General features: G+C 41.8%; 1 protein-coding gene across 1 annotated transcript in view; it reads left to right on the forward strand.

Moving 5' to 3' along the window:
• SDCCAG8 (SHH signaling and ciliogenesis regulator SDCCAG8) overlaps positions 1 to 23529 on the forward strand; it is a 247737-nt gene that overhangs the window by 139655 nt on the left and 84553 nt on the right. Inside the window, exons 14-15 of the mRNA XM_047077091.1 lie at positions 17871 to 17998; positions 20060 to 20168. Of these exons, the coding sequence (XP_046933047.1) occupies positions 17871 to 17998; positions 20060 to 20168 (237 nt within the window). The remainder of the gene's footprint in view (positions 1 to 17870; positions 17999 to 20059; positions 20169 to 23529) is intronic.

The following is a 23529-nucleotide window of genomic DNA, read 5'->3' on the forward strand; positions in this document are numbered from 1 at the left end:
TCATGGGGGTCTTGAAATTTTTTGAATGATGGGATAATGGGTTGATTACTGTTAAATAGGCATTCATTCAACAGTAGGTATACAGCTGCTGTAGATTTTTTTTTTTAATTGTTTTAATGTTTGGGGTGCCTGAGTGGCTCAGTCGGTTGAGCGTCCGACTTTGGCTCAGGTCATGATCTCACAGTCTGTGAGTTCGAGCCCCGCATCAGGCTCTGTGCTGACAGCTCAGAGCCTGGAGCCTGCTTCGGATTCTGTGTCTCCCTCTCTCTGCACCTCCCCTACTCATGCTCCATCTCTCTCTCTGTGTCTCTCTGTCAAAAATAAATAAACTCAAAAAAAATTGTTTTAATGTTTATTTTTGACAGAGAGAGAGAGACAGTGCAAGCAGGAAAGGGGTAGAGAGAGAGGGAGACACAGAATGTGAAGCAGGCTCCAAGCTCTGAGCTGTTGGCACAGAGCCCTATGCAGAGCTCGAACTCATGAGCTGTGAGATCATGACCTGAGCCAAAGTTGGACGCTCAACGAACTGAGCCACCCAGGCGCCCCTGTGATGGACATGTTTCTAAGGATCGATAATTTCTTGTTGGGATCTGTTGGCAACATTGTGGGCAAATGTCAAGTCGAAGCAAAAAGCCTTTTGCTCAATTTTTTCATATGGCTAGAGGATGTTTTCTAATTAATTAATTAATTAATTAATTTTTTACATTTATTTATTGAGAGACAGAGAGCGTGAGCAGGGGGAGGGGCAGAGAGAGAGGGAGACACAGAATCCGAAGCAGGCTCCAGGCTCTAGGCTCTGAGCTGTCAGCCCAGAGCCCAATGCGGGGCTCGAACTCACAGACCGCGAGATCATGACCTGAGCCGAAGTCGGACGCTTAACCGACTGAGCCACCCAGGTGCCCCTTTGCTGTAGGTTTTTTAAATGAAGAGGGTGTGATCCTTCTTTACAGTATCTAACAACCTTGTGGACAGGGTGTACATAAGTGTGTGTGTGTGTGTGTGTGTGTGTGTGTGTGTGTGTGTGTGAAATCTAGAAAACAGTATTTAGATTTAGAAACCTTCCTTAACTCACATTGTGAGTGGTGAATTGTGAAACTACCCATCTAGTCCAACCCTCATTCTCTTGTGTGACAACTGAGGTGCAGTGAGGCTCAGGGACTTGCCCGAGGTCAACTGTTCTTCGTGGAAGCCAAACGTGGGCTCTCCGTCCCCTTGCTCTTAGTTCAGTGCTCATTCTGGTAGTCCACGTTATATGCCCCTGGTATTCAGTGATAATAGGACTGGTCTGAATAAACCTATCAAAATCTTTCTGTGGAAGTCTTGCACAACATGTTGCTGAAAGGAAAAATAAGTCTCTTTTTGGACCTTCCCACATGGTTACTGGTTCTTGAAACAAATAAAAGAGCTGTACCTTACAAACATCAATTAAAACTTTTGGAACATTACTCACATTGACTCCCTTAATCTCCACAAGAGCCTTTCAGGTAGATTCTGCCATGAGGCCCATTTTACAGATAAGAAAACTGAGTTGAATGGAGGCTACTACCTTGACCAGGGTCACAGTGCTGGCAATTAGGTAGAGTAGGGATTCAAGCCTCAGCAATTAGGCTCCCGGACCGGCTTATGCATTATACTTCCTATATTGCCTGTGATGGTAGGTGTTGTGAGAAAATCAATCCTGTGACCACTTCCTTTTGGAAAGTTAAATTAAATAGGGTTCTTGACAGCCTTCAAAATGCTCACTAACGCACACTGTGACTCTTCGACAGGAATTTCTATTTTTAGCATTTCCCAAATGTATATTACTCATGGAAACTCTTCCATTAAATCTCCACATTCTCTCCCAGGAATCAGGTTTTTTAGGAATACACTTTGTGGGGGGGCGCCTGGGTGGCTCGGTGGGGGTTGGGTGTCAGATTCTTGATTCTGGCTCAGGTCATGATCTCACAGTTCATTGGATCAAGCCCTGCATCAGGCTCTGTGCTCACAGCACAGAACCAGCTTGGGATTCTCTTTCTCCTCTCTCTCTGCCCCTCCCCAGCTCGTGTGCATGTGCTGTCTCGCTCTCCCTCAAAATAAGTAAGTAAACATTAAAAAAGAGAAACACACTTTGGGAAAAACTAATCTAAATTAATTTGTGGTGGGGTGACAGAAGTACCACATGAGACGTGTTTTTATCAGTACCTCTAGAACTTCTCTCCCTGGCCCTGCCCCCTACCTCCCGTTCATGCAGAGAGCAGATGGGTGGGTACCCTTCAGTTTGGGTTGTCTGTCCTCCAAAGCGAGGCGAGCATCGGGGAGCATCTCTGACCATTACTTGAGCAGGTAGCTGTGCCAGAGTCACATGACAATGACTCCTTCCATGGCTACCATTTCAACTTGGCCTTTGTCTGGTAATAATAGCTCTTGAAAATAAAGGTGACAAGTAACTAGTTGATCAGATTTAGGAACCTCTCAGAGCCTGACTCTTGGAATCAGATTTCATAGAATAAAATATCATGGATGCTTTTGGATATAAATCCTTTCAGACAAACTTCTGCTGGGGATTATTGGCACAGATTCAGAGTATGGGCCCCTAAATCGGACTCTGAAAGAGAGCTTCTTCTCCTTCAACTCTTGCTATACCAAGATTCCTCCCCTCTAAGTGTATCTTTTCCTGTAGTCTGAAGAAATGGAGCAACTCATGGATAGTAAGCTCTAGAAGTCGAGAAGTTTAGCACTCCTAATGTGTTAATTTTCCTGTAAATACACTTGGAGGTGCCTATAATTTATAATTACTTCCAGCAGCTCCTATTGGTAAGATTTTCGGTAAATAATGATGTTGCAGTGATAATGATGGCTGGGACTGGGCTTTCTATGTGTGGTCCTGGCTTTCCCACCCACCCCTCCCCTTCCCTTTTCTGGGTTCTTGAATTCTGCTTCTTCCAACAGATAAACTCCAGCAATTTTTGTAGAGAGTTGAAACCATTCATTGGCTTATCTGAATCCCACAAAGTATAGATTATGTTTTGCAGTAAGCGAAAACTACAAAGGCCACAGATTAGCTCACCAAGTGGTGGGATAGTTTATTAAATTGGCTGACAAGCTGATGGACGAATACGGCTACATCGTCCTCTTAACTTTGAAAGTGCTAGTTTTTAGTAGAAACAAGTAATGAATGATACAAGGTTGATTACTGGTGATTCAGGGACGAAACCTGTGGGGGAAAATCTCTTAGAGAATCTGTTATTTCCCACGTAACAATTATAGAAATACTATTAAACGATAAAGACTTTCCAACCGTATGCACATTAACTTATTAGGAGTCTTAATGCGTGTTCATAACTGGATATTTTTCTATAATTTGCCAGCTTGGCTGTATGGAATAATTTTTTAATATGCTTTATAATTTAATTTTAATTATGAATATGTATTTTGGGAGGTGCTTCAAACCAGATTTGATTTTTTTCAAAGATCTCATTGCTTACATTTGTGTAATATGGTAACTGCTTCGGCTTCAGCTGTTCTTAGCTTTCTGTCGTAATTCTCCTTCGTTTCTCCTTTCAAGCGATGGTGACTGGCTGACTTAAATGAGAAATTTGGTTTAAAAAATGTCATTTTAATAGTTTTTGCTCTTTAGAAAAATTATGTGATTTGATATCTTCATGAGGCATTTAAAGTTAGCAGGTTTTGGCCACATGGTTATTTTGATTTGTGCTACATCAGGATTAAAAATGATTCTGTGCTCTGGGGGAGTAGACAAAGGAGTTATGCTCAAGCCCCCACTGTCCAATGTAAATATAAGGAGAGCCACAAAATACAAACCACATACTTAAACATCTCCAAAAAGCTGTATTTTATTTCTTTTTTTTAAATTTTGTTTTAAGTTTATTTATTTATTTTGAGAGAGAGAGAGCACATGGGAGGAGCAGAGAGAGGGGGAGAGAGAGAGAGAGAGAGAGAGAGAGAGAGAGAGAGAGGCAATTGCAAGCAGGTTCTGCACTGTGACAGTGCAGAGTCTGATGCAGGACTTGAACTCACGAACCATGAGTCATGACCTGAGCCCAAATCAAGAGTCAGTCACTTAATCAACTAAGCCACCCAGTCCCCCTAAATAGCCATATATTAAAAGGTGAAATTAATTCTAATAGTTTATTTAACTCAATATAGCAAATAGTATCCTTGAACGTGTAATCAATAAAAATTAATCGGATTTTTCTGCTTTCCCACTCCCCCCCCCCCCGCCCCACCAATTCTCCACAGTTCGGTGCATATTATTTACACATACAGAGCATCTCACTTCAGTCTAGCCACGTGTCAGGTGCATGGCAGCCACATGTGGCCTGTGGCTGCTGTATGAACCATTGCAACCCTAAGCCCTTGTTTTCAGTTTTCCCAGCTTCCCCACAACACCCAGTATGGATGCCATTGGGTTTCTCATGAGCATAAACCCTGAATTCTCTTTCTACAATAATTGGCATCATTCTATAAAAACAAGAAAATCATGTCAGCTTCTTCTGTAATTTTGGAGCCAGGAGCTAGGCCTGTCTTTGATTAGTCCTTTTCTGAAAGACTGCCACTTGGAGCAGGAAGGGGAGGAGGAGAGAGGAAGCTGCCATTTGCTGGTCATTCTCTGAAGGGCAGCTGAACTCTTAGCTGTACCCGCAGCACGCTGGAGTGAGTTCTTCATATCTTACTGTTGCAGCTTTGTCCTTACACCTTAGAGCTGTTGAAAAATCAAATTGACAATTAAATAACGTGATGCCAGACTGTTAGTTGAATTTAGACATTTTCCAAAGGGTGGTCTGGGCCAGATGTTACTGGTTGCTTTATATAGGTTGCCTCAGTCTCCGGATAACATCGTTTCATTAAATGAGAAAATGAACTTAATGCTGAGGTCCCACCTAATGGCACACGGCTAGTATCAGGTAGGGCCAGGGCCCAAATCTAGTCTGTGTGTGTCCAAAGCCCAAACTCACATCCGTTCTGCAATACCACTCCTCCCATTGCTTTTATCAGTAAATTGAGGAAATTTTTTATTGTTTTTATTGTTTCTTCGAGCTAGTGTTTGAGATAATTGTATTGACTGTTAGACTTTGTTTTATTATTTTTTTATTTTGTATTTTTTGAGAGAGAGGGAGAGAGAATCTTAAGTAGGCTCCACGCTTAGCACAGAGCCCAACATGGGGCTCGATCTCACAAGCCTGAAATCATGACCTGAGCCAAAATCAAGAGTCAGACACTTAACCAACTGAGTTGCCCAGGTGTCTCTGATTGTTATACTTTGAATCAGCATCTTCTAGGAATTAGCAATGAGACTACTGATGGTACCGATTCATGTTTTTGAACACAGGATATGTCAGTGCTGTACTACATACGTTTTACATATAACATCCTGGTGTTCCTAAGGGAGCAGTACTGTCATTAACCCCATTTCACATTTGCGAAAACTGAGTCATAGGCTAAGCGACTTGCTTAGGGTGCACAGCCAGGAAGTGGGCAGGTTGGGAGTCCCCTGCCAAGGCTGGCTGACACCAAGGTCTGAGCTCTTAACCTCTGGCTCGTTGCGTGCAGATGAGTGGCCCAGCCCTGCTGGCAGTGGGCTTACATGCCAAGGCCTCAAGGCCAATGGCAAAAGCATTGTTTTTAAAGGCACTTTAGGATTTTAGTTCCTCCTATTCCTTTTCTCGGGACACGGATTCCCGTTTTGGATAAGCTCAGAACAGGCTACCTTGTAGAAATGAGTTTGCATGTAGACTTAGAATAAAGGTAGAATCTGGTCTTCAGGAACAGAAAGGGCGGCTCCACAGCCATAGGAATGGTGAGCGTGACGACCTATCAACGACCAAGGAAGCAGAAAACCCAACACACACTTACATTACTGCAGAGAAGAAACCTTTCAGAAGGCAGGTAGGAATAGTTATAAGCATGTGTTCCAAGGCAAATAGATAATCCTGTTAAATCATAAAATGACTAAAAGGGAAAATGTTTTGAAGGAGAAAATGACCTGAGCCCTGGGGCAGGAACATGCTTCTCTTATTTGGAAGAGTGAGAGGATAACACAGGTGGGAACCGGAGCACGCGGGCTTCAGGCAGTTTTGTCTTCTGTAAATATAATTGTGCTTTTCAGCTCCAGAATCCCGTGGAAAACTGGACAGTTTCCAGAGATCTCAATCAAGTTTTAAAAATGAACTAACTCTAGTTTTGTTATCCAGCCAAGGTTAGTCAGTGGAACACAGTCCTGATTTCCAGGTACAAACGTATTGGGTGTTTGACCAAAAGCACACCAGTTCAGGGACATTGAAAACTCTATGAGTCTTTACTACAGCATGTCCCCACTTACTCAAACTCAGACTTCCGGTGAATTCAGCCATTTGATACATAGCTATAAGCCAAGACTTTAAAGAAGCAAAACCAAACGAAATGGGAAGCATGGCAGCAAATCATAGCAAAACAAGCGATAAAAAAGCACTATAAGAAGCAGATCAGTATGCTTCCATTTGCTTTCTGGATCTTCAGAATAGCCTCTGAGATTTTCGTGCAACAGCTATTACAAAGTGCCTCTGTTTCCAGTCACTGTGGTAGCCTCCAGCAGCTACAACGGTGAATGGTGATCCCTAAGCGCGTCCTGGCCGGGGCAATAGTAGCAGCACGTGGGCCTTCCTCATTTGAAATTATGACCTTGATTATCAAGTGGAGTTGGTTATATTTGCTATAGGTTGCTTAAGGAAAAAGAGTCATGATAAATAAATATTTTAGACATATTTCCGCTGGAACTGGTCAGATTTCTGTGGGTCTGATACCTGGAAAATTCTCTCAAGTGGGGACACCTCATCTCTCCACATTCAAGATAAATGACGCATTATGTTGTGCTTGAGAAAGAAGATTCTATAAAATGAACTTAATAATTGTAATTCTTGCTATATAGCATATTTCTTAATAAGTTTAGTAGCCACAAAGTGACCAACACATTCCTCATTTACTAATGGATCTGATAAATAAATTTCAAAAACATATAATAATAAAATAGAAGCTTTTTTTCAGTCAGTTGTACGCAACTGGACAATGGTGTATATCCATTGACAGGGTACAGAAATGCCATTATGACATATATTGATCCTACCGATGTCTGATTTGAAGTTACTCATCAGAAGGATTAATTACTGGGACTGTGTAGATCAGCTGACATTTTTCAGAGAGGAAAGCCAAGAACGGACCAAAGCAGTTAGTTTATGTAGAAAGGTTAGAGATGGAAACTATGAATATTTTGACAATCTGAAGGTGCAAAGGCAAAATCATGATCTAATTTATTTTATGCACTAGCATAATTGTTCTTATTCTTTGGTCTGGTGAACTGGGCCCATGATGTTGTAAAATAGGATATATTTACAACCACTTACGCATCAGAGACCTCTGAGCTCTCAGAAAGTTTTAAGGGTGAAAATTACTGAAACGTACATTTGGTGCCTGTTCAGTCTCAGTATCTACCTCTGGTATCTACCATGTCTATGAAACAATTTCAGAAATTGCTCTTGCTATTGCTGTAGTAATAAGTGCTCTCCCTGCTTCTAATGTTGTCCCTTCCCCATCTGTTCTCCACACCGCAGCCAGAGGGATCTTTCTGAAGCCTGAGTGTGATCACAACACTCCCCTGCTTAAAACCCTACGTTGGCTCCCTATTTTCCTCAGGATGAAGTCCTTAAAAATAGCTTCATGTTCTGGCTCCTGCCTACAGCTTCAGGCTCATCGTTCTCCAATCTCCTTCTACCAGCAGCTCACTTCCACCCTGCAACGTGTGTATTCCACCCTTCAGTCCTGCCAAGGCTGTTTGCAATTTTCCAGAGGCACCTGGTTGTCTCTCCTCCTCGAATCTTTGCACATGTTGTCCACTTCACTTGTAACAATATTCTTCTCATTCTTTGGATGGCTAATTACAATTCACTTTAAGCCTCTGATTTTTTAAGTTTCCCCAAATCCTCCCTGACGGTACCTTGCCCCTCTCCAACTCCTGTCCCATCTGCCTGTATGATAGCACGTAGTTAGCCCTATTTTAATACTTACCATTCTACTTTAGTTGTTCTTTCTTGTCTGTTTTCTTCACTAGACCATGAATTCTGAAGGCACAGTCATGGTCTGTGTCTTGTACACTGATGCATCCTCACACTTTGGTGCTTGGCACGAAGTAGGCGTTTAAGTATTTGTTGAATGGATGAGCAATACGAATCTGACGAAACCGCTCATGCGAGGCAATGCCATGGAATGGAAGTACACTGCACTTGAATCGAGAAGACGGGTGTTGGTTCTGGGTCTGTCACTTACTACAAGCTCTGCACCATTGAGCAAATCCCTTAATTCTTTAAACTTGGGATGCCTCTTGTATCAAGCAGGAATGTCTGTTCCATCCCCCTGCCATACAGAATTGTTATGAAGAGTAGGCGGTCAATGCATTTGAATGTTCTTTGCAACACAGAAAGCATGGAAGTGGGAGGATGTTCAGTTGGTAACAGTCTCTGGTTCTGTCTTCAGTAAATGAGAGTTGCACACGAGATGTAATAGAAGCAGGCAGTATCCAGTCAAGCACGGCCCCCGTTGCCTTGACAGAGTTTTCAAATCAGTTTGGAGCTACTATAAGAGAACACTTTTGGAGAGAAAATTATTTTTAGGGATGTTTTTGTTAATTATTTCCTTTCTTTTGTGTTTATTCCTTTGAAAGAAGTTGATGTCCTTTCTGTTTCTGCTTCCTTTCCTAGAAGTGACTCACGCTCTAATCGGATAACTCATCTTTCAACATTGTACTTAAAATTCTGACATACTTTGCAGTGAAGAAAATAGAAATAATTTACTCGAGAAATATGTATGATGCCATTAGGGTTTTTTCGCATACTTGAGGAAGTAGGGGTTCCTGAAAGCTACTCCTCTTGGATTTTTTTAGCCCTGTTTGTTACATCCTAGTATTTCTACATTTGCTTCACTATAAGAACATAGCTCCTGTTAGTGGTAAACAAGTACAGGAGTTTTTGTTCTTGTCAAATATGGAAGACATCATGTTGTCTACTAATTTCACTATTGTTTTTCTTTTGTTATTATTGTCAAGAACAATAATAAAAATAAAATCAAATTGTTGGCCAAAATAGGGTTATCTTATCCTGTTCTCTTCTGATCAGTAGACAGGAGGACCCTTAAACCTGTATGGACACTTAGTACTTTCCATCTCTTAACAGTTGCTCATTCATTTGTCCATCCATCCATCCATCCACCCATCCACCCATCCATCCATCCATCCATCCATCCAACCATCTATCCAATATTTGTTGACCACACAACTATGTTCCAGGCACCATTCCAGGCTCTTGGGATAAATTAGTGAACAAAACCAAGGTCTCTATTTTTTAGGTACTTATGTTCCAGATAAGATGTGTGTGTCTTATCTTCTCTAGGACTCTGTGACCAGCTGTAGGCCGGAAGCATATTTGCGTGACTTTCAGTGTTTTTGTAAAGATCACTGTATTTCTTTAAGGAGGATACAACTAATTGGCTGTGTCACTGTAAGAGGAAGTGATCCAATAACATATGGGACAAACTGAAAAGGAGAAGGACAGCTGTCTTGGAATTTGGCTGTCAAGATGGGTAATATAGGTATTAAAAGACACACACTTCTGGATAATTGAAATAAGACTCTTGTTATCCTTTTAACCTTCTCTCATTTCCCTGCACCCCTGGATAAACTAAGAGATTGAAGTATAGGGATTCATACTGTGGACTTGAGAGTCAGGCAGGCCTGGATTGCCTGGCTATGCCCCTTAATAACTGGAAGATTTTGGACAAGTAGGATAAACTTTCTAGGCCTCAGTTCCCTCTTTTATAGAGAAAGGATAATAATAGAACCTACCTCAGAGGGCGTGAGGATCAAATAAAAGGATAAATGTAAAGAGCTTAGCTTATGGTAAAAACAATAATAAGTAAACAGCTTACTGAAATTATTAATCCTTTAAGGCAGGATTTTTTTTTTCTGCCTTATTTGAACGAAGAACCCCCGGATTAAAAGAATTAAGTTACGTGTCCATGGCCACATGAGTAATAAGACAGTGAATGCCATGTTTTGACACTGCAGCTGTGTGAGTTTTCTACTGTACTCTATTGCCTCTCTAGATGTAACTTTCCCAGAACACAAAGAAAATCAACCGAATATGGTGTGGATGCATTTGTAAAACAAACAAACACAAAAGGAAGCAATAAAACTGTAAGCAAATATTTAATCCTAGGTAATAGATTTGCTTTCTGTAGTAGATTAGAAATTTTGAAAGTGCTTTCTGTGTATACTGCGTAAGTTTGAACAAATGTTGAAGATAAATATGTTGAAGATAATGGGAACCAAGTTTCTCACTGTTGAGGAAGGAAGTTAGTGACAGAAGGAGGGGAGACTGGGTTTTATCTATGTTGTTGGATTGGAATTGAAAACATTAGCATGCATGTATTATTAATATGAACATACATAGAAAAATATTTATAAATATATATTCATACATTGATACATATATTCTTATCCTGGTTCTGTCTACTAAAGTGACCTAGAAGCAAACTTCTCAGTAGCAATGTGTACCCCCTGATGACGGATCTTGGTTTCTAAGTACCATTCTCCACTAAAAGGCAGAAGAGTTCCTTGGACAAATGCTGATTGCATGACTGATACAGGGATAGTACCAGATGAACCTGCAACATCTTGTGGGGATACAAAGCCAAGATGTTCATAAGAATAATAGAGAGATATGGGGTACCTGGGTGGCTTAGTTGGTTAAATGTCTGACTTCGGCTCAGGTCATGATCTCGCGGTTTGTGGGTTCAAGCCCTGCATTGGGCTCTGTGCTGACAGCTTAGAGTCTAAAGCCTGCTTTGGATTCTGCATCTATCCCTCTCTCTCTGCCCCTCCCCTGCTCATGCTGTGTCTCTCAAAAATGGGTAAATGTTAAAAAAAATTTTTTAAAGACTAGTAGATATAGGAAACAGCTTGAAGGGGTTCCCACTGGCCAAATCTAGGATGAATTGATAAATAAATGGTGGCCATAATAGTTTGCAACCCATTGAATAAAATAGGAATCCAGGATTCCATGCTGATATCAGTAAATTAATAAATGAGAGAGAAAGGAAGGCCCTTTCTTACAGCACAATGTTAATTAATAAATAAAAAAGACTGTTAGACACAGGAGTAACCATGGGATATAAAACTATTAGTTGAAAATTTAATGAGAAATAGGGTATTCACATGGTCGTAACATCTCCCAACAAATTACCTATTGATTACAAAGAGGGAAAGAGTAACATTACAGTGGAGAAGCCCGGGAGAGACCACCTAACCAGTGGTGAGTCAGGGCTGGCTCATGCCAGCCTATGAAAGCCAACGGTACGCATTTCTTCACAACTCTCTATTCAGTGATGTCACTCTAGTAGCTTGAAATAGGCCACAGAAGAAGTATTTACACTGAAAATTGGTAAACACTACAAATAAGCAATTCCTCCCCCCTCCCCCTCACCCTGGGGACCAGTTATTAAACATTTTAGAACACACCAATGACATTACCCAAGTGATCAAAGATAATATCACCAATCTTGGGACAAATGGACATGATGTGTCTTACTTAACTCACAATAACACCCACGCCTCCCTGCTGCTGCTTTTCTATATAATTCCACCAGATATGGCTCTTGGCGAGTAAGCATGTTATAAAGGGTCTCATAAGTTTCGTCATACTGACATTCTGCTGTCACAAAGCTCTCTGTACTGTACTTTACAAGGGAAAGACCTTTTAACCAAAAGGGTTTTATGTTTAACACTAGAATGTCAGTTGTCAGTGAAAAGGAGACTAGAAACATGGCAGATGGGATTGGAGCCTCAAATCACTGCCACTACAGGTTTCATTCTCGGGTTAAGACTTGAAGCTTTCATCATTTCTGTCCCAGACTCATTGATGAGCTTTAGGGTCACCAGAAACTTTAGTCCCTCAACGTAGTTATCAAATTAATACATTTTCCTTTAATGTTTATTTATTTTTGGGAGAGAGACAGAGCGTAAGTGGGGAGGGGTAGGGAGAAAGAGGGAGACACAGAATCCAAATCAGGCTCCAGGCTCTGAGCTGTCAGCACAGAACCCAATTCGGGGCTTAGACTCACAAACTAAGCAATCATGACCTGAGCTGAAGTTGGACACTTAACCAACTGAGCCACCCAGGCACCTCTGAAAATTACTTTTCAGGTGAAATGACTTCTCCTTTTCCAGTTTTATCTTTCTAACACATTGGAAAACCTCGTATTACTTTTTTTTTTTTAAGTTTATTTATTTTTGAGACAGAGAGAGACAGAGCACGCGCCATGGAGGGGCAAAGAGAGAGCGAGACACAGAATCCAAAGTAGGCTCCAGGTTCTGAGCTGTCAGCACAGAGCCCAATGTGGGGCTCGAACCTATAAACTGCGAAATCATGACATGAGCCAAAGTCGGATGCTTAACCAACTGAGCCACCCAGAGGCCCCTAAAATTTTAAATGTCTTTAAAAAAGTTCTAATAAGTCATTTTTGCTTGGTGACATGCGTATTTTTAAAATAGTGGGATTTAAAATAATAAATGATAAAGTTGAGGATCAGAAACATAAAGTTAATCTTCAGTCCATTTCTTTAATGGGATGGTAAATATCATCATAGCCACTTTAAGAAAATATAATCACCAGAACTGTAATTGGAAAAAAGGAGCGACAAAGCCTCTGTGTGTACTTAGTCCACGCTTGAGGTCTACCCAGTGCTTGTTAATTTCCTTTAGCTCTCAGTTGTTACCAAGAAAACACTGACATGCCCACCAGGGTGCATGTGTGGCCACCAGCGATTGTGAATAAGTTGGAGAAGGTAGCTGTTCCTGTTCTAGCACATTTACTCCTTTTTTTTTTTTACGTTTATTTATTTATTTTGAGAGAGACAGAGAGGGTGAGAGGGAGAGAGAGAGAGAGAGAGAGAGAGAGAGAGAGAGAGAGAGGCCATGAGCAGGGGAGGGTCAGAGAGAGAGTGAGAGAGAGAGAGTCCAAGCAGTCTCTGCACTGTCAGCTTGGAGCCAGATGCAGGGCTCAGACTCACCAACCATGAGATCGTGACCTGAGCCGAAGTCAACAGTCAGAGGCTTAGCCAACTGAGCCACCCAGGCGCCCCCTTTGCTCCTTTTTTTTTTTTTTTTTTTTAATTTTTTTTTTTCAACGTTTATTTATTTTTGGGACAGAGAGAGACAGAGCATGAACGGGGGAGGGGCAGAGAGAGAGGGAGACACAGAATCGGAAACAGGCTCCAGGCTCCGAGCCATCAGCCCAGAGCCCGACGCGGGGCTCGAACTCACGGACCGCGAGATCGTGACCTGGCTGAAGTCGGACGCTTAACCGACTGCGCCACCCAGGCGCCCCCAAAATAATTTTTTTTTTATTTTTTTAACGTTTATTTATTTTTGGGACAGAGAGAGACAGAGCATGAACGGGGGAGGGGCAGAGAGAGAGGGAGACACAGAATCGGAAACAGGCTCCAGGCTCTGAGCCATCAGCCCAGAGCCCGACGCGGGGCTCGAACTCACGGACCGCGAGATCGTGACCTGGCTGAATTCGGACGCTTAACCGACTGCGCCACCCAGGCGCCCCCTTTGCTCCTTTTTAAAATCAGCTCTATTGAGGTGAATTTAAATATACTAAACATCACCAGTTTTAGGTGGGTAATGAAATATATTTTGACAAATGGACACAGATGTGGGACCATCGTAATCATGATAGAGAACATTTCTATCAACCCCCAGTTTCCCTCCTGCCCCTTTGTTTCCTCGCACCCCTCCCCGATCCTTAGGTCCTGGCAGCACTGACATGTCACTGTGGTGCCTACTTTCCTAGAATGTCATGTTCATGAAATCACGCAATATGTTTTTGGTGTCTGGCTTCTTTAACTAAGCATACTGCTTTTGACGCTCACCCATGTGTTATACGTACGGTAGCCTGTTTCTTCTTATTCCTCCTATTCCTAGTTCCCTGTTGTACGGCCACACCACAATTTGTTTATCCATTTAGCAGCTAGTGGGCATTTAGGTTGTTTCCAATTTTTAGCTATTATGAATAAATCTTTCAGCCTCGTTTTTAAAAAATGTGTATTTATTTATTTTGAGAGAGAGAAAGAGCATGAGCGGACAAAGGGCAGAGGGAGAGGGAGAGAGAGAGAATCCCAAGCAAATTCGTGCCGTCAGCACAGAGCCTGATGCGGGGCTCGATCTCATGAAGCACGAGATCAAGACCTGAGCCGAGATCAAGAGTCAGACGCTTAACCCACTGAGCCACCCAGGCACGCCAGCCTCATTTTAATAACAACCAAGAAATTCTTCTTTACAGCCATTGCTTTCCAATTTAAAAATATGGCTAACTTCAAGTTGGATTGAGTGAGATCATCAGTGTTTCTAATGAGAACTGAAAGAAAACCGGTTGGGGAAGACTGGCTCAGCTACCCTTCATGATGCGCTCACACCCAGCTAGGATTAACCTCTCATTTTCTCTGCCTCGGGAGTTTTTGCCTTGTAGCTTTCTTGTGGTGTATCGCACCCTCTACTTTCTATGTTAGCCATTTTGAATTCCCTGTTAGGAGCAAGGACTATGCCATACTTATCTTTATTTGACTCAGTGCCTAGCAGACTGTCTTTCACGTTATGGGGTTATGATAAATATTAAATGAATTGATTCAGATTCTTCTCTAATCCCTCCCTTGGCTACCTAAGTGGTTTTTATTACTCTTTCAGTCCATTATTGCATTGCCTCTGGAGTGTCATAAAATAGGCTTCCTTAAATCAGAATACAGTAGATCGTTGGTTTGCAAGCATAATTCGTTCCGGAAACATGCTTGTAATCCAAAGCACTTGTATATCAAAGTAAATTTCAAGAACCATTGGCTCAGTTGTGATCATGTGACATTTGGCTTCACATACTACTCATACTGCAAGACATCGCTGGTTTATCACATTAAAATTTATTAGAAATGTTTGCTCGTCTTGTGGAATACCTGCAGAACAAGTTACTGGCAATCCAGGGTTCTACCGTATTTCAAGTCCCATCTCTGCCTTCACATCACTTACAATGTAACCTTTGAGCAGATTTCTTTTTTCAGCTATAATGTGAGCAGATTTAAATAAATAGATTTGAGGGGTGCCCGGGAGGAGGCTCAGTCAGTTAAGGATCCAGCTCTTGACTTCAGTTCAGGTTGTGATCTCATGGTTCATGGGTTCAAGCCCCATGTCGGGCTCTGTGCTGGCAGTGCAGAATCTGCTTGAGATTCAATCTCTCTCCCTCTCTCTCTGCCCCTCTTCTGCTTGTGTGCTCGCTCGCTCTCTCTCTCTCTCTCTCTCTCAAAATGAATAAACCCTAAATAAACAAACAAACAAACATAGGAGGAAAGGGGACTGAAGGGAGGAAATAGGAAAGTAAAGACCAGCTGTGTTTTTATGCAATGAAAAGAAATGGTCACTAGTATTATTGTGATCATTTTGTACTATGTACAAATATCGAATATGTTTTACACCTGAAACCAATATATTATATGTCAATTATACCTCAATTAAAAATAATAAAATCACATGTCATTTCTTAAATAGAGTAAAAATTGGGGAAGGAGTCAAGAAACAAAAGTTGATGTGTAGCTCAACGTTTGTTGGTAGACTACTCTTTTAAATGGTCTCATTTTGTAATGAGAACTGCAGTAACAGTAAGTATTTTTCTATAGTAAATTTGGAATATCAGTAATTAGGCAACTTCTCATGCTGAAAATTGATGTTGAGGCTGGCAACCCCTACGGAGGGGACCCATAGCCCCAGTTTGCAAAGGGTAGCCCCAGTTATGACTGTTGTCTCGATGTGCTAGTAGTACGCCTTTTCACTCTCAAATAGGTATTGGTTTTGAGCAGTGCATAGTACGGCTACCCAGTTATTAGGGGTCTCAGACCCATAACCAGGGGTCTGACCTGGGAGTGGTTACTCAGTAGAAGAGACCACAGTGCTCTTTTTTGGCTGATTCCTTCAGCAGCATGGTCTCCAGCTGGCAAAGCCACTAGAGCCATTCTCTTCCAGGCACTCTTCCTTTTTAACATGTCTGAAAAGCTTTGCCTCCTCATCTGAGACATGAGCAGATTCTCCAACCTCACTAAAGGTACATCCACCCTTCCCCCACAGCAAGGGTATAAGAACATCCGTTCATTAGTGTTCACTGCCCACTTCTCATGTGCCAAGTATTGAGCGGCGCTCAGGGTAGAAAGAGACAAAGATGACAAAAAGGGCCAGGCACATAAACCAATAACGCAAGTGTGCTAAATGCTATCTTATAGGACATATACATTTGCAACGTGTACTTAGGTCATGGGGGAAAGAATAATTTAGGAGAGAATGGAAGGAGAGGGGGAGAATTCTGAGGACACCTCAAAGAGCAGTATATACTGAACAGAACGATGGGGTGGGGGTGGGGGAAGACACCCCAGGAAAACAAAGAGACATATGCAATGATCCATGGGCAGAAAAGACACGGTGTGACTGGGGAGGCAGAAAGTGGCCTAGTCTATCTATTTGTTGCAATATACCAGTTTGGAACTGAGTGTGAAGCAAGACCTTGGAGCCAATCCAAGGGGGTGTCGTTATTAGAAGCACCAGAAGGGACCTTATTTCACATTTAGCATGGACTCCTGATGATTCCATTTGAGTGAGATATGGGTGTAGTTTCCTTCTGAAATTTTCCACCACAACATTCCTGCATGCATTGACCAATTTCAACGCAGACTTTCCTTATGTTGCTTTATAATTAGAAGCCAATGAATTGAAGCTCCACAGCGGTATGTAGACTACTAGTGATAGCTTTATGGAATTGTTTATTTTTAGTTTGGCAAAGGCAAGGCAGTAAATATCTCAATTAGTAAACTAAAACAGCACGGATGAGAAATGCCCACAAGGAGATAAGGAGTTAGAAATAACTAAGTCAGTTAATTAAAGGAAACCCTCATTTCACTTACCCATATTTAGAGTATGAGGAACCGACCTAATGTGTGTGCGTGCGCGTGGTGCCGCCCGCGATGAGACCCCCCTGCGTTCATCAGCTTCTAATTGTTCAGGCAGTCTCTTTCTTTAAGAACCACGGTGATGGGTTATTGGACTCAGTGGCGTGACCCATCTTGCTGGGTCAATATCCCGTCACAGCGGGGTGGGATATTGTCTTGGACCATGGAATATCCTCATCCCGCCATTTCTTTCAACGTGACCCCAAAGGGGCCCTACTGTGACACGCTAGGGGAAGTCGTTCATTTTCATATTCGTATTTAGATTCACATTACATGGCCTAATGTGTGAAGGCATTGAACGAAAACATGCAGGTGATACCGCAGAATCATTTCCTCGCTTCTAGAGAGAATCTCCTGCGTTACATCCGAGCGTCTCCAACGCTTTGTTTCGAGAGTTTAGGGTTTGGAGGATTGAATCATGCTCTTCCTAGAACCGTAAGATGATTAGGAAATACCATTCCAGAGATAAAACATGAACTGGTACCACAACATTGACAGTCTTACAGTAGAGGGGGTTTGTGTTTTAAAGTTACAAAACACCAATATTCGGGTGTCACGATTTTTTGATTTTTAAAGTTGCGTCCCTGAGTCCAGTTAAATTTATGGCACGTATTTACCACAGTAGGAAGGGTCCTTTGGATCTTCCCCCCCAGGGGGGCGGGAGTGGGGGGAGTCCGACAAAGACTGTTGTCTTCTCACGCCCCACAATCGACGACCGCGTCAGCTCTCTGGGGTCTGTAGGGGAAATGAGGAGGCCCCGTGCATCTGCAGATTAAATTTCTGTCTGTCTCCTCTCTGCTTTGTAGACTGGAAAAAGATAGCATTCAGCAGAGGCTTAGCAACGAAGCAAAGGCCCAAGCCCTTCAGGCCCAGCAAAGGGAGCAGGAGCTGACACAGAAGATACAGCAAATGGAGGCCCAGCATGACAAAACTGGTAGGTGGTAGGGGAAGATTAGAGCCTGGGCACTCGCTCACAAGCCAGGCCCACGCCTTACTGTGAAATGACATCAGGAACACCTGTAACCTTTGGCTGGCCGAAGGGAGCAGATGCTAACTACACCGGAGATTCCGAATTACATATTAGTTAGCGTTTAAAAGAGAAAACGGAAAGTATTGCCCACTGTCTGTTGATTTCAGAGTGCTGCTCTCACATCTGTTGCACCATCTGGATTATGAGTTTATTTACCTGTGTTCAAGAAACGTAAAGCTGAGAGAGACCACAACAAAGTAGAAAAACAAAGGGCTTGTTTTTGGCTGGGTTTTCAGGCACACATGTTATATAAAGAAAATAGCATCAGAGGCTCTGCGGGAAATGCTCTGAGCTTACAGTTAGAGTCTCCTGAATAGCATTGAACAGTTCCCACAGTACACACATTATAGCTACTCTAAAAGCCTAATGAGTTTGCTTCAGCATCCAAACTGGAGAAAAGCTTTAGCCATTAATCGGTTCTTAATTCACTGTCGCAGCTGGATGTAATTCAGTGGCTCCAAATTGATATGTTCCTTTATTTAATCTTTGCAGCTTCGAACATTTTTAGCATTTGTATGATGTCCCCACCTCCCCCCAGCCCCTGTCTAGAGTGATGTTTAATCCTTCACATTCTTCAAGTTCTCAAACTGCTGGGGAAATTCGCTAATACAAGGCATTGACCACAGCTGGCAGCTTGGCTAAAAATTGCCATCTTTCATCACGTTGGCGCGATTTTGCAGACTGAGTTGGCCAGTAACTCTTTACCTTGCATTTGAAAGTAAAATGCACTTTCCAAGCAGGCAGTTTGATGTGTTCAGTCAGAGCATTATGTGGTTCCTTTCACTTTGGAGTTGTGTGTTCACAGACAGTGTTAGTCAAAACAAGACAGTGGCAGTCATTATAATTCCGCACCACATACTCCAAGCTGATTGTACTATTAAAAACAAAAGTTTAATTGATCCCGTCTCTTCCAGAAAAGTGTTGCCTGGTTTTTAGTGCCTTGATTTATTTTGCTCTGGATGACGCGTGCTTTTTGCCGATCGATAGTTAACATTGAAAAGAAATAAAGGCACTTAGCAAAGCTTACACTTAAAGATAATTCGCACATGATTTCATTGCACTGCATTCGGTGACATGCTAAAAAATTACTGCTTATCCTGTAGGTGGAAAATCGGTCATGTAAAATTCACTAAATCATCGATTTGCTTACAAAGAGGCAAATGTCATACCGACTCACATGAGTCCCTCCAGCACTTTCCAGACTCAATAGATGTTTTTCCACTAAAAGTAAAAGGAGGAAATTTCAGGAAAAATTAGCATTTGCCTTTCCTGCTTGCAGGATTCCGGCGATCGAGGGGTCTTGGGCAGAATCTCTGAGTGCTACGTGAGAGTATTTAACTGTTAAGACCACCTTAAGAGCACTCCCTTTTATTTTGCAGGAAAATATCACACTCTCTTCAATTCCTTTGACCAGATCTTCCTTGAAGCTCATGCTGTTGACAATGAAAGCTGAGTTCTAAGGAAATTATGTGTTTCACCTTCATAATGAAAGAACTATATACCAGGGGTGGGGATAGGGAAATCTATGAGCAAATGTGAAACTCAAAGCAGGAGTTACAGTATACAAGAGAGTTCCTCAGTTATTTTGTTTTTGAATTATCTAGTCATGATTATTTTTGACACTCTGTTTATAGTAAAATTGTCAAAATAAAAATATAATATCTTGCCTATTACAAAGATATAAGCATCTTGAGGTTTCTGACAGTTTATCAGCACATTAAAACATTACCCCAAGCTGGTATGATAAAAAATGTTTCTGGTGTGTAATTATTAGAAAAATTAATGCCTCCCAAGATTTAGTGTCTTGCCAGGTGACTGGTGCTTCGACTTAGGACATTGAAATTGACCTAGTGGCTTATAGGAAATGGGTAGTGGTCTTAGTACCTTTACCACTCTACATACAGAAGCATGCTGTCACAACCATAAACATCTTATGTTGGGGGGGGGGTTTGTTGTTATTTCTAGAAAATGAACAGTATTCACTGCTGACCTCCCAGAATACATTTTTGACAAAGTTAAAGGAAGAGTGCTGTGCATTAGCCAAGAAACTGGAACAAATCTCCCAAAAAAGCAGGTAAGTAATATGATAGAATACTTTCAGAGCACTGTTTGTGTAAATACTATCGTTTGTTTCCTTAAGAAAAAAAACAGCATCTCCACTATTTTAGAGTCTAATGTCAAAATTAGATATGTGGTGATAGGTTAACTGTGAAAATATTTTCTCTGTATGAACACTTTCTTGATTGTCCATACAGACACCCTGGTGTGTTTTCATGATTATGTATACGTACTATTATTTGACTTTTTTAATGTTCAAAATTGATAACTATGAAACTTCAGAACACAACAGTCAAGATGACAGGTATTCTAATAAAGGATGTGGGTAAGTTAAACAGTTGGAAAGCCTTATGTTAATACAGTTCATGTTTTAATCTATTCTCACGATTCTCCGTGAGCACACAGAAGCTATCTTTAGGTCAAATGATAATAGATGAGATGTGTACATATAACAGTGAAAGTAGGGGATACTTCAAAATACATAAACCCAAGCCATCCTTTTGTTTCCCCTAAAATTGTTTTACTAGGACAGCTATCATTCATTTTGTAGGTACACTGTTTTTGTTTATTTGTTTTTTTAGTAGGCTCCACACCCAACGTGAGGCTCAAACTCACCACCCTGAGATTAAGAGTCGTGTGCTCTACTGACTGAGCCAGCCAGCCGCCCTGGTACACTGCTCTTTTATAAAATACATTGATTGAGATCTTAATTATTTTTGGCACATTTTCTAATCAGATTATTTTAGCGAATGAATTATTTTAGACTCTAAATTGTAAAAAAAAAACAAAAAACAACAAAAAACCTGAGTTTTCACCTTGGCTCTGAGAGTAACTGTGTAGTCACGGACAAATTTATTCGACCTGCTTGAACTATTGTTTCCTCTTGTAAATGAACGATGTTGGACAGAGTCACTTTGAATTCAACTACGAAAGGCATCATTCATGTAACTAACAAGCTATCAGATATCACATTAAAATATAACCAAATGGAAAAATAACCTGTAGATCTCTTCTGTATTTTTCTGAAGCTCACTTAGATCTACACAGAGCAAGCAGTAGTGCTCAGCAAACAAACTTCTGACTTTGGTATCTCATTCAGAAAGAATTTCCAGGAGGATCAGAGCATATCTGATGACCCTGAGCCCCATCTTGCGTTCCTGCATCAATGAGGTGGCTTAGCTGATGGAATCCCCATCCCTGAATCTTTTGGGGGAATCAGAAGGCTTATGTTATGAACTCAGTTCTTTCTGCTCTCAGAAAGACAGAGGCTCCCATAAAGCACCCAGAATGTGCTCTGACCTGGGCACCTTCTTAACAATACTAATTAAATATCTTGTTTGGGTAGGGAAAAAGCTCAGGATGCTAAAATGCCAGATATTTTCAGGAAATTTGGGAACCCAAATGATTTTGTCATGGAAGAGACTCTCATAATATATCAACAGTACTTACTGCTAACTAGAAATGTGTGATTTGCCTCACATAAACCCAAAAGTATGTAATTTGTTAGAAGAAATAAACAACAGAACAACAACAAACTGGATCGTATAATTTAAGAAGTTGATCTGGGACTTAAAAGATTATGTTATCTTAATATTGCTTTGTGATTATTAATTATCTTGCTCTCTAAGGAGACATAATTGGGGAAATGGCAGTGTATTAAAAGGAGTTGCTATATGCTTGGTATATGTTACTTAATTCTTACAACTTGAGACAGGAATTTTTTTTAATGTTTTTATTTATTTTTTAGACAGAGAGAGACAGAGCATGAGCAGGGGAGGGGCAGAGAGAGAGGGAGACACAGAATCTGAAGCAGGCTCCAGGCTCCGAGCTGTCAGTACACAGCCCGACGCGGGGCTCGAACCCACGAACTGTGAGATCATGACCTGAGCTGAAGTTGGACGCTTAACTGACTGAGCCACCCAGGCGCCCCGAGACAGGAATTATTACCTTCTTTTACAGATGAGGGACTCCATACTCGGGGTGTTGAAATAGCTGAGAAGTGGGAGAGCTCGAGTTCTATCTTCGATATTTCTAGTTCCGAAGCCAATGATCTTTCTTGTGATAAGTATAATATTTCACATCTACTACCAAAGAAAATCCAGGCCAAAGTAGTTATGATAAGAAAGTTTGGGAAAGAAAATTTAATCTTTAAATTCCCATGGAGTAGGGCGCCTGGATGGCTCAGTCAGTTAAGCATCCGACTTCAGCTCAGGTCATGATCTCAGGGTTGGTTCGTGAGTTCGAGCTCCGCATCAGGTTCTGCTCTGACAGCTCGGGGCCTGCTTGGGATTCTCTCTTTCCCCTCCCTCTCTCTCTCCCTCTCTCTCCCTCTCTCTCCCTCTCTCTCTCTCTCTCTCTCTCTCCCTCTCTCTCTCCCCCTCTCTCTCTCTGCCCCTCCCTCGCTCACGCACATAATGCTTTCTATTTCTCAAAATAAATAAAAACTTAAAAAAAAAATGCCCATGGAGAAGTAGGCATGCTTGTCATGTGAGGGTAAACCCGTGACCCTGGGTCAACTTGTGCCCTGTGCCCTGGGTCCTCTTTTTCCTGCTCTAGATCTGTTCATTCACCCTGTACTGATCCAGTGAAAGTGAACCCCAGCCCCTCTCCACCTCCTCTTGCTTAGGGTGCCTCCAGTTCCTGACCACTACTTTGTCAGTTGGGTGTGTTCCTTTATGCCTGACACACAGATGGCACGCAACACATATTTACTGACTGACTGAATGAATGAAACAAGTGTGGTTTCACCCCCTCCCCCCCCCCCCATATCCTAATCTGACTCTGGTCCCAACCTGTTCCTTTGTTGATGACAGGCGGTGTGCAGCAAAAGGCACTTTGGAATTCAGAAAGAGCTAGGTTTGAGTCTCACTCTGCCCCTGGGCTTCATGACCTTGGGTACATTGCCTAATCTCTGCAAACCTCAGCTTCTCCATCTGAAAAACATTTCTAAAATCATGTTGCGGGACTGTTGTGGGAATCAGAAATATAGAGAGATACACGGGAACGCATATATACAGCCATGCATATGTAAAGCACCTGGCACCGTGCTCGATACGTAGAAATATAACTGTAGCCGATGGCATTGTTGGAAGGGTCTTGACAGGGGTGATTTGGATCTGACTTTGATGTAGCCATTATTGTCTTTTCCAGGGAGGGTCTGAGTGCCGTTCTGACAGACACAAAGTCTATACCACAAGGAAATACTTTTTAAAGGCAAAGGAGGATCAGGGAAATGTGGATCTGGTTGTGTTTCAAGTCCTGCTCTGACGCCTTGTTTTGTAAATCTGAAGAATTAGAATAGGCGTCTACTGTAACTTTACAAGTGGACCCAAAACTAAGGCCTGGCAATCATAAGCACTCAAAAAATTGTTGCTTAT

The sequence above is a fragment of the Lynx rufus genome, unplaced genomic scaffold (assembly GCF_022079265.1).
Source record: "Lynx rufus isolate CCGP_SWC_20201006 ecotype Redwood Valley unplaced genomic scaffold, mLynRuf1.p SCAF_15, whole genome shotgun sequence".
Taxonomy (NCBI): domain Eukaryota; kingdom Metazoa; phylum Chordata; class Mammalia; order Carnivora; family Felidae; genus Lynx; species Lynx rufus.